Raw genomic sequence first — 13,441 nt, 5'->3', positions numbered from 1 at the left:
ACCTCCCAAAAGCGGCACCATACGATTCACATTAAATTAATCTTTGCAGTTCTTTGCAATATTTTGTTGTCGTTGTTGTATCCTTAATATTAAGAACAAAGTTCACAATCACAGACCTGTTATTACTTGCAATACCTTATAGCAGATTAGGTATTGAAGACTTATTGTGGAACTATTACCTACATTATAAGTCAACAAATGTCAACTGTCAAATTTTGTTTGCAATTTGCAACGGTAGATCTCTACCATAGATTATACACTTAATATATTTATCTCTACCATATCTCTACCTACCTATCGGTTGACTGACAATTTTTTACTGCATTTTACAAAGTACATCACAAAAGTTTTGTGTGCGTGATGAATAGTGTGTGAAAACGAGAGATTTAATAATATAAAAACAGTATGAGTCTCCATAAAGCTAGGTAACTAATATGCCTTTATATTTCATAGTAATGTTCGAAATAGAATGAATAATATTGTATTTAAACCGATACAAATATAATGGGTGGTACTGAAATTGTCACTTCAAGTAAATCAGTATAAATTTAGTTATATTTGGAGCGCATTAAAAGAATTAGCTTACACGAAATCAGTGACAATTAAATGATTAGATTAATTTAAAAATATCAAGTACCCGAAACATTGATTTGTTTTAGCGAAAAATTTAAATAATGATCGGCTTGATAAATAATAATATAAAAATGTCCTGATTGTTGTGGTACTGTTACCTTTAACATAAACTAATTAATTCACAAAAGAAAGTTGAATGGATGGGATTATTACACTTTCTTACACAATTACAACAAGACAAATAATTCATATTAAAAACACTCATACGCCTCAACCTTTAAATAAGAAATGATCAGGAATATAATATCATTAATCAATTAAAACTTACATTAAATCTATTTCATATTATAAAAAAATATTGATTTCAGTATGTAGTTAAGTATGACAACATTAAAACAAATTGTTGAACTTTTCCTGTTGCATTAACATATCAAAGCTTTTGTTCTGTGACATTCTATTTTTTATGCATTACTGAGGTTATTTCCATATTAAACAATGAGGTGAATCCTCAAAAGCAAAAAATATTAAGGACAGCAGCAGAGGATTATTCTGACTTTTGAATCAGTACACTTAATTTTTATGGAACGATTAGATAGAACAATGGTGCTGTTTATTGTGATCTCATAATACACACACCTTCAGGGGTCAGTGGGAAAAGCGAGAGTGCTAACACTATTAATTATTATTATATTATTATTAACTATAACTAAAACTATTCATTACTTCATCATCATCATCATCATCATCTCAGCCTGTCCACTGTCCACTGCTGAACATAGGCCTCTCTAAGTGATTTCCAGTGCGGCCAGTCACTATTATTATTAATATTACTATTATTATTATTACTATTCATTATTATTAACTGACAATAGGGTTGTGATAGACATAGTGGAAAATTAAACCTACACCCAGATAAATGCCCTGCATTACTTACCAGCTCTGCTATCTGAAAATAGTCAAATGTTAACAGACTTTGTACTTTTTGTACTACAGGGAACTTGTTTCCTGTCTCAGAGTAGTGCAGCATGACTATAATAGGCACCTTTATGACTTATTAGGCCATATTGCTGTACATGATGCTGAAGCCTAGATTGATAGTTCCTATGACTTCTTGAGGGTTTGAAAAGAGTCCTCAGAAATAGGTAGAAATAGGAATAGTAGCTTTCTTGTATGATGAACAAAAGTTGACACTCTATCATATAGGTCTTATTGAATACCTTTTATTAAATAAGTAATTAATTCAATGATTTCTCATAATAGAAAATTTCTTAATAAATTTGAAATTTATCAGGATAAAAGCCTTTGAAGAAATACTTGATCAAGATGTTATTGATATGCAGCAGCTCCAGAAGCTAGCCTTCAATGGTAATCACTGTTTATTATTATATGTTATATCATTATTATATGTGCCGTTAATAATAGTAAATTAAATGTTTGGTCTGATGAAATTCATTTCTATTTGAAGAAAACTATTCAATTTGTTGTTGTGGTCAAATAATATAATGACCAATTTTTTTTAACAACTTTTTAGGAATACCTGATGATAAAGGACTGAGATCATTAGTTTGGAAAATCCTACTGCATTATTTACCCCAAGAAAAGAATGCTAGAGAAACGACGCTAATTAAGAAACGTCAGCTTTATAAACAGTTTATAGGTAACTATTTTAGTGTGAATATTACAACTGCTTTTTGCTCTTTAAACAAAAAAGTAACTCTATTATAAAAAAACTCTAGTATAAAAAATTTACGTTACTGTAAATTATATATTCTATATTTAAATATACTTTAATGGCTTAGAATCGCGTCTAATTATTTTTTTGTTTGACGGTAGTTACCGCAATATTCAAATGTTGACGATTACTTCAGTGATCACTACTAGCTCCTCATATTTTTCCTCATTAATTTTTTATAGAAGAAATAATTGTATCGCCCGGAGGGCCAACTGACCATCCGTTAAACATGAGCCCCGACAGCTCTTGGAGTACTTACTTCAAAGATAACGAGGTACTGTTGCAAATCGACAAGGACGTGCGAAGACTCTGCCCCGATATATCATTCTTTCAATCTGCTACTGAATTTCCTTGTCCTGAGGTTAGTAACATTAGCAACAAATAAATCTTTGTGGCCTAAAAGATAAGACGTCCGGTGCATTCGTCTTGAGCGGTGCACCGGTGTTCAAATCCCGCAGGCGGGTACCAATTTTTCTAATGAAATACGTACTTAACAAATGTTCACGATTGACTTCCACGGTGAAGGTATAATATCGTGTAATAAAAATGAAACCCGCAAAATTATAATTTTAATTACCGGTGGTAGGATCTCTTGTGAGTCCGCACGGGTAGGTACCATCGCCCTGCCTATTTCTGCGGTGAAGCAGTAATACGTTTTGGTTTGAAGGGTGAGGCAACAGTTGTAACTATACTGAGACCTTAGAACTCAATCTCACGGTGGGTGGCGGCATTTATGTTGTGGGTGTCTATGGGCTCCGGTAACCACTTAATACCAGGTGGGCTGTGAGCTCGTCCACCAATCTATGCAATAAAAAAAAGTCAAAAATCTCAATCCATACAAACCATTTCTGATCTTTTTGGGGGGTTCGAAATTATACAACTACAGTTGCCCATCACGAGAGGAGCACATTTGCTGTGGTCGCTTATAATCCCGTAGACGACAGCTGGTTTTTCAGTCGTCTGCGAAGGCCGAAAAGCTTTTGCAGTGCATGTGTAGTAAAATTATTATCTTTATCTACCGAGGTACCACGTACTCCTAAAGTATATCCAAGACTATACGTCCGATGGATTTTAAATTTGTCATAGACTTCTATGCGATATTATTACTGGTGATAGGACCTATTGCGAGTCCGCGCGGGTGAGTACCACCACACTACCTATTTCTGTCGTAAAGCAGTAATGTGATTCGGTTTGAAGGGTGGGACAGCCGCTGTAACTATACTTGAGACCTTAGAACTTATATCTCAAGGTAGGTGGCGCATTTACGTTGTGGATGTCTATGGGTTCCAGTAACCACTTAACACCAGGTGGGCTGTGAGCTCGTCCATTTATCTGAGCCATTAAAAACAAAAAAACAAAAAATCACTTTTACACTAAACACAATATTGCAAATTACCCGAACACAACAATGGCGGAAAATTTTAGGTGTGTGAGAGCAGACGTAGACACTAACGGGCATGCGCACTTGTCAGTACCCAGGGAGGAAAAGTTAGACTTTGTTCCCTGTACAGCGGGACGAAAGCCGAACTTTCGGCGTAGGTAGGAGAAAAAATACATTACCATACAGCTCATTAAATTGCTTTGTTCAAAAATCACATACATAATCAATTGTATTTTGTTCAATTTGTGAACGCAGACAAAAATAAGCACTTTCGATGATCTAGTACAGTGATTCTCAAACCACTGTGCCGCGGCACTTTTGTGTGCCGCCAAATTTTGCAAATATATAATAATGTTAATATTATTAAATTATATCATTTAAAAAGAAAAATATTTTTAACATGAATATATATTTAAATCCACAAAAAAATAAATTATTTTATTATTTTCTTTGCAACGCGGTTTTTCTTAGTGCCAAATTTTGATGAAACGGCGTACATAGCAATAGGAATATGTCTCAAGTCGGCGCACACTTGCCACTTCTGCGTAAAAAAGGTGTTTTAGTGATAGTTGGGATTCGCAAGGTGTTGCATAGTAGTTACTGCACCTTTTCTTTCGTTAAAATTGGCAAATGTATGTGATTCGGTAGTAAGTTAATAATTTTTATCTTTTTCTTTGTGTGCCGCCAAATTTTGAAATAGTTAAATATGTGCCGCAACAAAAAAAAAGGTTCAGTCACTGATCTAGTATTATATCGGTGTGCGCTCGCACAATGTAACGACATTGCAAACTATAAAAATAGTCGTTAGTGATAATTTAAATGTGACATTCGTAAATATTCCATAATCAAACTCCGATGACACATGTTTCTTCTTTGGTCATTTTATATACTTTTCGAGTAATTATTGTGAATGACATTTAATTGACAACATTACGTTATCTATTAAAAAAACAACAAACAGTAGGTACGTAGCTATATAATGTATCTACGTATTTTTCGATTTACAAATTAAAATTACAAATTTAAATTAATTGTATTAATTAATAACTGTTTATTCTAATGGCAATCATTACGCACCTGGACATACTTAGGCACGTCATACGTCTGTTATTGCATATTCAATGCGATATCGGCTTACCTGAGACTGTTCTAGTTGAACCGCAAGCAACAAGATACGACCACGTTCTAAATGTAAAATGATTGATCTTGTAAGCATTGCGTAACATATGTTATTTCAGGTCGTAAACAGCAATGGCATAAAACGATTGCATAAACGTGTCGAGCAATCTGTCCTCAAATACGCCACATTGGAGAGAAGGGGTCTCGGTGTTGCCAAGGTGAGAATGAGATTTTTCAGATTAAAAAAATTCCCCATATAGTAATTTGATATAACTTGTATTTGAAATTTTATTAGCTAAACTTTTATATCTAGGTAACGGAATCTTTGTATGTATATAATTTTCACTAAATTCAAGTCTTGTTCACTTGTAAATTTGCCGATTTACCGATCTTAATACGGCATTTTTATTACTTCCATCAAATCCAACTACTGGTGTTAGGACCTCTTGTGAGTCCGCACGGGTAGGTACCACCACTCTGCCTATTTCTGCCGTGAAGCAGTAATGCGTTTCGGTTTGAAGGGTGGGGCAGCCGTTGTAACTACGAGACCTTAGAACTTATATCTCAAGGTGGGGGACGCATTTACGTTGTGGATGTCTATGGGCTTCAGTAACCACTTAACACCAGTTGGGCTGTGAGCTCGTCCACCCATGTAAGCAATAAAAAAAAACAGGATAAATGTTAAATTTTCATTCAGTTTGATGTACATATATGCGTTATTTTTTTTTTAAATGTGCAATTTTTTTCATTTTTCTTACAACCCCTTCTATTTTTTAGCTTAGCAACGAAATCAAACGCGCCGAGAACATCACAAGCGGCGATTACGCCCCACTGAACGAAGGCTGCGAGGCTCACTGGGAGGTGGTGGAACGTATGCTGTTTCTGTATGCGAAGCTGAATCCGGGACAGGGCTACGTTCAAGGAATGAACGAAATAATAGGACCCATCTATCATACCTTCGCTATTGACGCCGACAAGGAGTTTCGACGTAAGTAGTAATTTATCCAATGATACTGATGGATTCGTCACATAACTTTTTTCTAATTTATTTTCTTACAACGTCTGTAATAGATACAAAAACGAAGCCGTTTGCTTTAAAAAAAAAATACCTTATTTATGGGTCCAAAATTAAGGATACAATTTGCAGATGATTTACGTAGATTTAAAATAAATATAACAGTAATTAAGCTGAAAGAAACTAGATCACTTATAAGTTCTTTTTTTTTTTCAATATTTATTATTGCACAAACAAGCTGGTAAGCACCTAAACCTAGAAGGGCGTTCCTTCTAGGTTTAGGTGCTTACCAAAATAGGCATACTCATTATCTAGTGAAAATCGCTATCCATTTTAAGACAAGAGATCGAAGTCCTAATTAAATTATATAACAATTTAGAACTAATACGAAGAAAATACATGTTTTCTTTAAACACTAAATTATATTGTTCGACGACAAATTAAATTAAATCCGGCTCTAAAATACCAAGTAGTTTATTTTAAATTAATCTCCCAAAATACTTAACTCGATGAAATAAATTTAAAGAACCAAAGAAAATGCGCGTTAACATACTGAATCGTTATTAAAAACAAAACACACGGATTACGAATCAAACATAAAATTAATTTAAACAATATAAACATATCAATATAACGACCCTAACCTTGGTCTTCGATGCTCTGCGCTATACGACATTAAAAAAAATATATGATATCGATTTTAAAAGGTCATTGACACGAGGTTGTTACGAACTCGTTTACAAATACAAGCAAAACGTGAATTAAAAAAAATAATTTAAAAGTCAACTGTCAAAGAAAATGTTATTTTTAGTACACACTTAATACGTACATGGATTGCATTTCGTTCCTTATTTAAATGAAGTTGCCATGTTTGGAACTCGACACGTACAATAGTAGAAAGCCTCGTCCACTTTTACCGAATTCCGATTCTTATGATCGATGGTTTTAGATCGCCCATTTTAGCAAATACATCGATTTCGCGTTGAACGTGGCATCAGAATCATAGCGTCACTTAACTGAAAACTAGTAGGAGCTGTGGATATACGCAGTGTAGGAAAGACACGTAATTAATGATGCACTCCAAAAACTAGACGTTACGTACTATGATTTCAATATCAGCAGCACCGCTTGAATCTCGTTGCTGACCTTGGAATTCAAGATTTAAGTTTCCGGTGCATTGCACTGTACTATCATTTAAACCGGATCGAATGATCTGAATGATATTTGACAAAAAAGGCAACACGTGTACAAACCTCAACACTTTCTCTTTTCTTGCCGATTACAAAAAAAAAGTATTTCAAAAAAATAATTTGAATTCGCTCTTTTACCGATTCATCGCCCTTTTTGTGAACTACGATCTGTAACAGATGACGCACGTCATTACAGATCCCCCTGATCCACTAACGGTGCTTTTAGTTACCTCAAATATCGGTCACCGTCCCCGCCGTACCCGTCGCTTGCGACGCAGGCCTCGACGAGTAAATTAACCCATAGACACAGCCCACTGAGTTTCTCGCTGGATCTTCTCAGTGGGTCGCGTTTCCGTTTCGGTGGTAGATTCTGCGAAGCACTGCTCTTGCCAGGGCCAGTGTTAGCAACGCTCCTGGTTTGAGCCCCGTGAGCTCACCTACTCGTCCGGTTACGCTGACATAGAGCTTCTCAAGGCTATCAGTTTAGGTAGGGAAAAAAAAGAGACGACAAGAATATTTTCTCAACGAATTCTATGAACGCGTAAACACAGAGCACGCCGAAGCCGACTGCTTCTTCTGCTTCACGAACCTAATGGCCGAGATACGTGACTTCTTCATACGTACCCTCGACGAGGCGGAAAGCGGAATCAACTACATGATGTGCAAACTCAACGAGTTTCTGAAGCGCCACGACCCGGACGTTTGGACTTTATTGGAGAAGCAGGAACTGCGCCCTCAGTACTACAGCTTCAGGTATTATTTAATAAGCTACAATGTAAAACAGATCGTGTTCCTTAGCCATGAAAGTTCCAATTTAAATAGTCTGAATTTCGTGACGTAATTAAATGAGCACGGGTTCAAGTCTTCAAAAGTTTTGTACGACTCGTGAAAATCTGAAAAGAAACTTTATGAATAAAAATCTATTTAATAAAATTACATTTGCGTTTACTTAAAATCCGGTTGAGCCTGCCGCGCAGCTCTTTTATGTAAATTAAATAAAAATATATATTTAAATTAATACATTTTTAAACTGAAATAAATATTGCATTGGTAATCCAAGCCATCTAGTTATTGTAAAGGTTACAGTTTCGGGAGCCAGCAATGTAATACGAATAAAAAATATGGCACACGCTGAAACGGCGATCAATGAAACCTGAAATTTGTTGCACGTTGTTAAACATGCTTAGTAGGTACTACCCTCTAGAAGTCGTGTAATAAATGTATCTGCTACCTACGTACGCCAATGTCTCACTACTATGTATTTTTGATTAAGGATTTCCAATCACAATTCCACGAACGATTGCATATTGAAAACACGTAATACATATTTTAAAAAATCCCATAAAATTTTCAAGTCCCTAATCTCAGACGCTATTGAATAAGAACTTTTTAATATTATGTAACAATGATGTTAAATATAGGCGCACTCAAATATTAATATTACAGATGGCTGACGCTCTTACTGTCCCAAGAGTTCTCTCTACCCGACGTCGAAAGAATTTGGGACACCCTATTCGCTGATTCTCAACGTTTCGATTTCCTCATAAACATATGCTGTGCGATGATTTTGTGAGTCCAATGTACTTGTATTTTTAGTAATCTTTATAAAATCAACAATCATAACTTAAAAAAAAAAGTAAATTGATTTATACTATTCGAATATAAATTCACCATAAATGTAATATAAATATTTTTTTTCATTCTATAACAGGTTGGTTCGCGATAATTTACTAGGCGGCGATTTCGCGTCGAATGTAAAATTGCTTCAAAACTTTCCGCCTATGGATGTGTCATTGATACTAAATAAAGCAGCTACACTCGGCAACACGTAAACAACACAACGAATTTTGGATGAATTGATGAATAATTTAATTTTAAATTTAGTTAAAACTAGAATTTGCGGATTTAATATACTATAATATGATAATCGAAGATAAAAAATTTTTAGAGATTCTACTTCTTCTGTTCTGTTTCACCTGCTCATACAACTGACTGACTATTTACAATTAACGAATCTTTAAAAAATATTTAAAAAAAAAAATAGCCTGATCCTCATTTATCCTAAAATAAACTGCTATAAAAAAGAACTCTGTAGGAGTGTTATGTTGTTTTTTTCCATTACGGCCATAATAAACCTAAATAGCTATAAACTAGTACTAGCAGAGAATTATTTTTTTACTACAATAAACATTAATACTTAACATAGTGATTTTATAACCTACAATGTGACTAGCAGATACAAATTAGCAGTTTTTTAGTACAAATGCCATTGTGGCGGATGGAATTTTAAATAGTCTGAATCCGTTAATCTGGAAACCGTGACCATTTTGAGTTTGTTTTTAATCCCACCCTGTGCGTCGGCCTAAACACACCATCAATATTACATCGACTGAATTCAACAGTGACACGCGTCAATTTGACAGATGTCAATTGTAACGCCATTTTTGGGCCTTAAAGTGAAGACACTAAGTGGCCTACAGATAAGAGGTTATCGAATGACGATTTCTTTATAGAATCAAGACCTCCCAGATCAACTAATTCAATTCATATCTATCTCATTTCCTTTGACGGTCATATAACTTCATATAACTTCCCGCCTTTTAAACGACAAAAAAAACGATTATACAGTTAATAAGAGCATGTACAAGATCGTCAGAACGTTCTATGATAGGTAGGGCTTAAAGTAAATCAATTAAAAAATGCACATAATCTGAAAGTATAACGAACGAGTTTTTGAAGTGGAACTTCTAATGCGACTTCAATAAGGTTGCGTTAAACGTTTAACGCTACCATACTAGAAAGAGACAGAGCGAGAGTGAATGCGTGGCACTCGAACGCATGCGCGTGGTATGCCTGTTACAGGCTAGCGCGACCGTTAGCAACGAGTGGCGTCCAATACTTTCATGAAGTATTTAAATATACTAACGGCCGTCTGGTGTAGTGGTAAGTGACATGGTCACTACACAAGGGGTCGCGGGTTCGAATCCCGCCAAGGGAAGATATTTGTATGATAAATATAAACGTCTTTTCCAGGGTTATGGATGTATATTAAATATATGTATGTGTATAATACATGTATGTGTATGTATGTGTATAATAAAAATCTTACATTTATATCCGTTATCTGGTACCTGTAACACAAGTTCTTTACGAACTTATCACGGGAGCAGTTAACGTGGCGTGATTGTTAGTAAATATTAGTAAATATTAAATATACTAGAGGTCCCGCAGTAGTCGAAATTCGACTATAATTAATTGGAATTGTAAGTTTGTACACTATTATGATTGTATTTTATACTTCTATAATCACAAATTTCGCCAAGGCTACACTATAAAAAATATTAACAAAGACAAACAATATTTAATCTCAATTTGACAACAGACGTCAAGAACAAAATTTTGACAATAAATAGTATGCATGCGTGTGTGCGTCAAATACATGGTATTTAGTGTGTGTAATTTTTTCTTTATTGATTTAATGTATCTTTTATGCATTATTTTAAAAAAATATTAGCCTTATGCACTTCTTCTCTATATTCTCTATAAGTGTGGAAAATTTCATACTCCTCCGTCAGCGCAATATTCGTAAAAAGGGATACCTACAAAGTTTTTGCTTCACGTATTAATATATAGATATGTTTCTTTTTGTATCTATAATTTAAAATATATATAATCTAAATGTTGAAGAAGTCGCATCTCTTATACACACCATTTCCTATTACAAGAGCAATCTGATTTAAAGATGAAAAATTAAGAAAACCACAATACTACACACACCAAAAAAGAAGTTTCACTTCATTTACGTGCCCCAGGTTGTACGCGCTTCGTTTTACTTTTTTGTTTTTCCCCTTTTTTTTACTCGATATCTGAATTCAGTCAATGATTTTTAGCGCACTACCATTAGTGCCATTCGCAAACTCGAAATGGTCACATTATGTTGTCAACATGAATAATGTTTTATGTATATATATATATATGTCTTTTGGAAACATATACAATAATCTACGACTGTGTACTTTTAATAATGTCTATCGTACTTTGATGTAGAAAATGAATTTTGATATCTCTTTAATAGTGACATAAGGCATAATTATTTACTTACTGTAGTAAAATGTTCGTTTTTTAGTACACCGCCCATATTAAACCGAACATGTAGAGTAAACAATTCAATCTACTTGGATCATTATCCATTACTTATTACATATTTATTATTACATATTTTTCAGACTTCTATGACAGCTGTCTCTATTTTTTTTTTCTTTTACGTGTATTTAACTTTAAAAAAACGTTTGATTGGTTGAATTTCAATAAAATATTCTAACGATGTAAGTGATTAATTTGCGTCTGTTCGTGACGAGAACATGAATTTAAATAAATTATATTACATATATTTATAACATGCATAACGGATCCTGTTTTAGATACCTCGAATTACATAAACATTATTTTGATGATATATTTTTATTAAGTCTAAGAATGTTTTTTTTTTATAAATCTAATAAGTAATCATCGGCACAGCAAGACTGTTGGATATAATTCATAATGTGGAGAATTTCATTAAGAACATTATTTACATTAAACATTCAAACTTACTTATGAACCTGTTAAACTTCGAAACTTGATATTTATTTTGAAGTGTTTAAAAAATATATTCCGGAACTTTCTTTAATTTTGGACTCGCTGTTTTGGCCATGACGAATATGAAAATATTTTAAAAAAATTATGTGACGAGAAAATTTTGTCTCTATTTTTAGTTAGTAGTCGTAAAATTTAAGACTAATAAGATACTTACTTATATACTTCTTAAATTCATGAAAATATTTTTAATTAGCGATTTAAAAGGTTTAATTAATTTGGATGAAAAAAGCATTTTCTATATTATGTTTTTTTTTAATAGACGTTGCCTCTCTAACGTTACGGTCCCAATAATTTAATGGATTTTAGACTGAGAAAAGTATACGTAGCTAAAGTTAATGAAATATAAACCTCATCATATTTTATTACGGTCTTAAATAAAGTGAACTTCGAATTCTGTAAACGTGCGTTATTAATTTTAGTTATACAAATATCATTCCTTTTACAAAATATACGTCGAACTTTTCAAGAAAACCTTTTTGTTGTTTTCACAGACTAGCTACTAGCTAGCTGCTCTAAGTTAATCCTACATACGTATGTTTTGAACGATTCACCTGACTAGGTAATTAATATTATACGTACTTTAACATGAATTCTAAGTGATTTTTCGATAATATTGTAATATTCTAAAATAATATGAGTAGCAGTACTTTTATTATTATTATACTTGTAAGGAAACGGAATTCAAAATTGTCATTACTGTTACCGAATGTTTTTTTTTTTGCTTTTTAACTATTTATTCTTTTTCTATATTAATACATATAAGCTTTGTGGAATTATTTTTGTCTTAGTTAATAAACAATTTACACGATTTGAACTTATTTATTTGTTTTTATTAAAAAAAAAATATACCTCATCTCAGACTAATTTATTACGTTTATTACGCAAAAAATTTGTCGATTAGTTTTAAATTCCAAGAACTACTGGTAAGTAACAAAACATTTACTATTTAATGTTACTTTTTTATGACAATTAACGTTACACTAGATATTTAAAATATTAAGTTTAAGTCACCCTTGCAGATTATTCATCTATAAAGGACAGGTTATCGCTTTCATAACTAGTCGAATGACTATGGAAGTTAGTAGAAGCTAACCTTGACATTAAGCTCCCGCCACAGAATACCTATTTCCTGTGGCAAACAATAAAACCGCAGAACAGTGTTTCTAATTCAATATTTATTCATATTATTATCTCAATTCGCTTTATAACATTTTTCATGGCACAGTGTATGTATGTGTTTAATATCTGATGCTTTTTATAAGCTCGACACTGGCAACAATAGCATAGCAAGAAGTCAATTGCAATCGATGATAAAAAAAATGAATGCAATAGCTATTGCAATTCTATTCCACACAGTAAGATAATATAATAAAGTAGTTATGCAAAATATGTACATCGAAATTAATTGTACATCGTATAATAAAAATCAAACCCAAGAAAATTATAATTTGCGTCATATCTGGTTGTACGCCCATATTAGAAACCCACACTGAGTGGCCCAATTACCCTACCTACTTCTGCCGCGAACTATTCAAGACCACCACAGTAAGGATGTTATTCAACGTACCTACAGTTGCTTTCTTATAGTTACGAATGAGTGCTTCATATTTCTCAATGAATTCACCATTAGGAAAAAAAAATAGGCATACAATTTTCAGACAATCATCAATGTGTTTAAAAAATAGGGTAAAATATAACTTGGATGCAAATAAAACAACAGCAAAATCTCAAATTGCGCATCAGCCACCAGCAGAGCAAGACGTGCGTGTTATAAGTAGCATAGCATCGCGTTT

General features: G+C 33.4%; 1 protein-coding gene across 1 annotated transcript; it reads left to right on the top strand.

The window, feature by feature from the left end:
• The first annotated feature begins 277 nt into the window (after positions 1–277).
• On the top strand, positions 278–12,466 carry LOC114245185 (TBC1 domain family member 13). The gene is made up of 9 exons (XM_028177243.2): positions 278–425; positions 1,865–1,938; positions 2,105–2,230; positions 2,488–2,666; positions 4,925–5,023; positions 5,583–5,793; positions 7,562–7,763; positions 8,457–8,579; positions 8,722–12,466. The coding sequence occupies exons 1-9, from the start codon at positions 406–408 to the stop codon at positions 8,840–8,842; spliced, it is 1,155 nt and encodes a 384-aa protein (XP_028033044.1). The 5' UTR covers positions 278–405; the 3' UTR covers positions 8,843–12,466.
• The last annotated feature ends 975 nt before the right edge of the window (positions 12,467–13,441 follow it).

This window comes from Bombyx mandarina, chromosome 01 (genome assembly GCF_030267445.1).
Source record: "Bombyx mandarina strain Sakado chromosome 01, ASM3026744v2".
Taxonomy (NCBI): Eukaryota; Metazoa; Arthropoda; class Insecta; order Lepidoptera; family Bombycidae; genus Bombyx; species Bombyx mandarina.
The sequence above is the reverse complement of the archived record's forward strand: the minus strand, read 5'-3'. Positions and strand labels throughout refer to the sequence as shown.

What these genes read in the sequence shown, in the direction of transcription:
- LOC114245185 (XM_028177243.2), top strand. Translation starts at nt 406, where the DNA reads ATGAGTCTCCATAAAGCTAG. An exon ending in ATGAGTCTCCATAAAGCTAG is followed by an intron (nt 426 to 1,864) that starts GTAACTAATATG and finishes GAAATTTATCAG; the next exon opens with GATAAAAGCCTTTGAAGAAA. An exon ending in GCTTTATAAACAGTTTATAG is followed by an intron (nt 2,231 to 2,487) that starts GTAACTATTTTA and finishes AATTTTTTATAG; the next exon opens with AAGAAATAATTGTATCGCCC.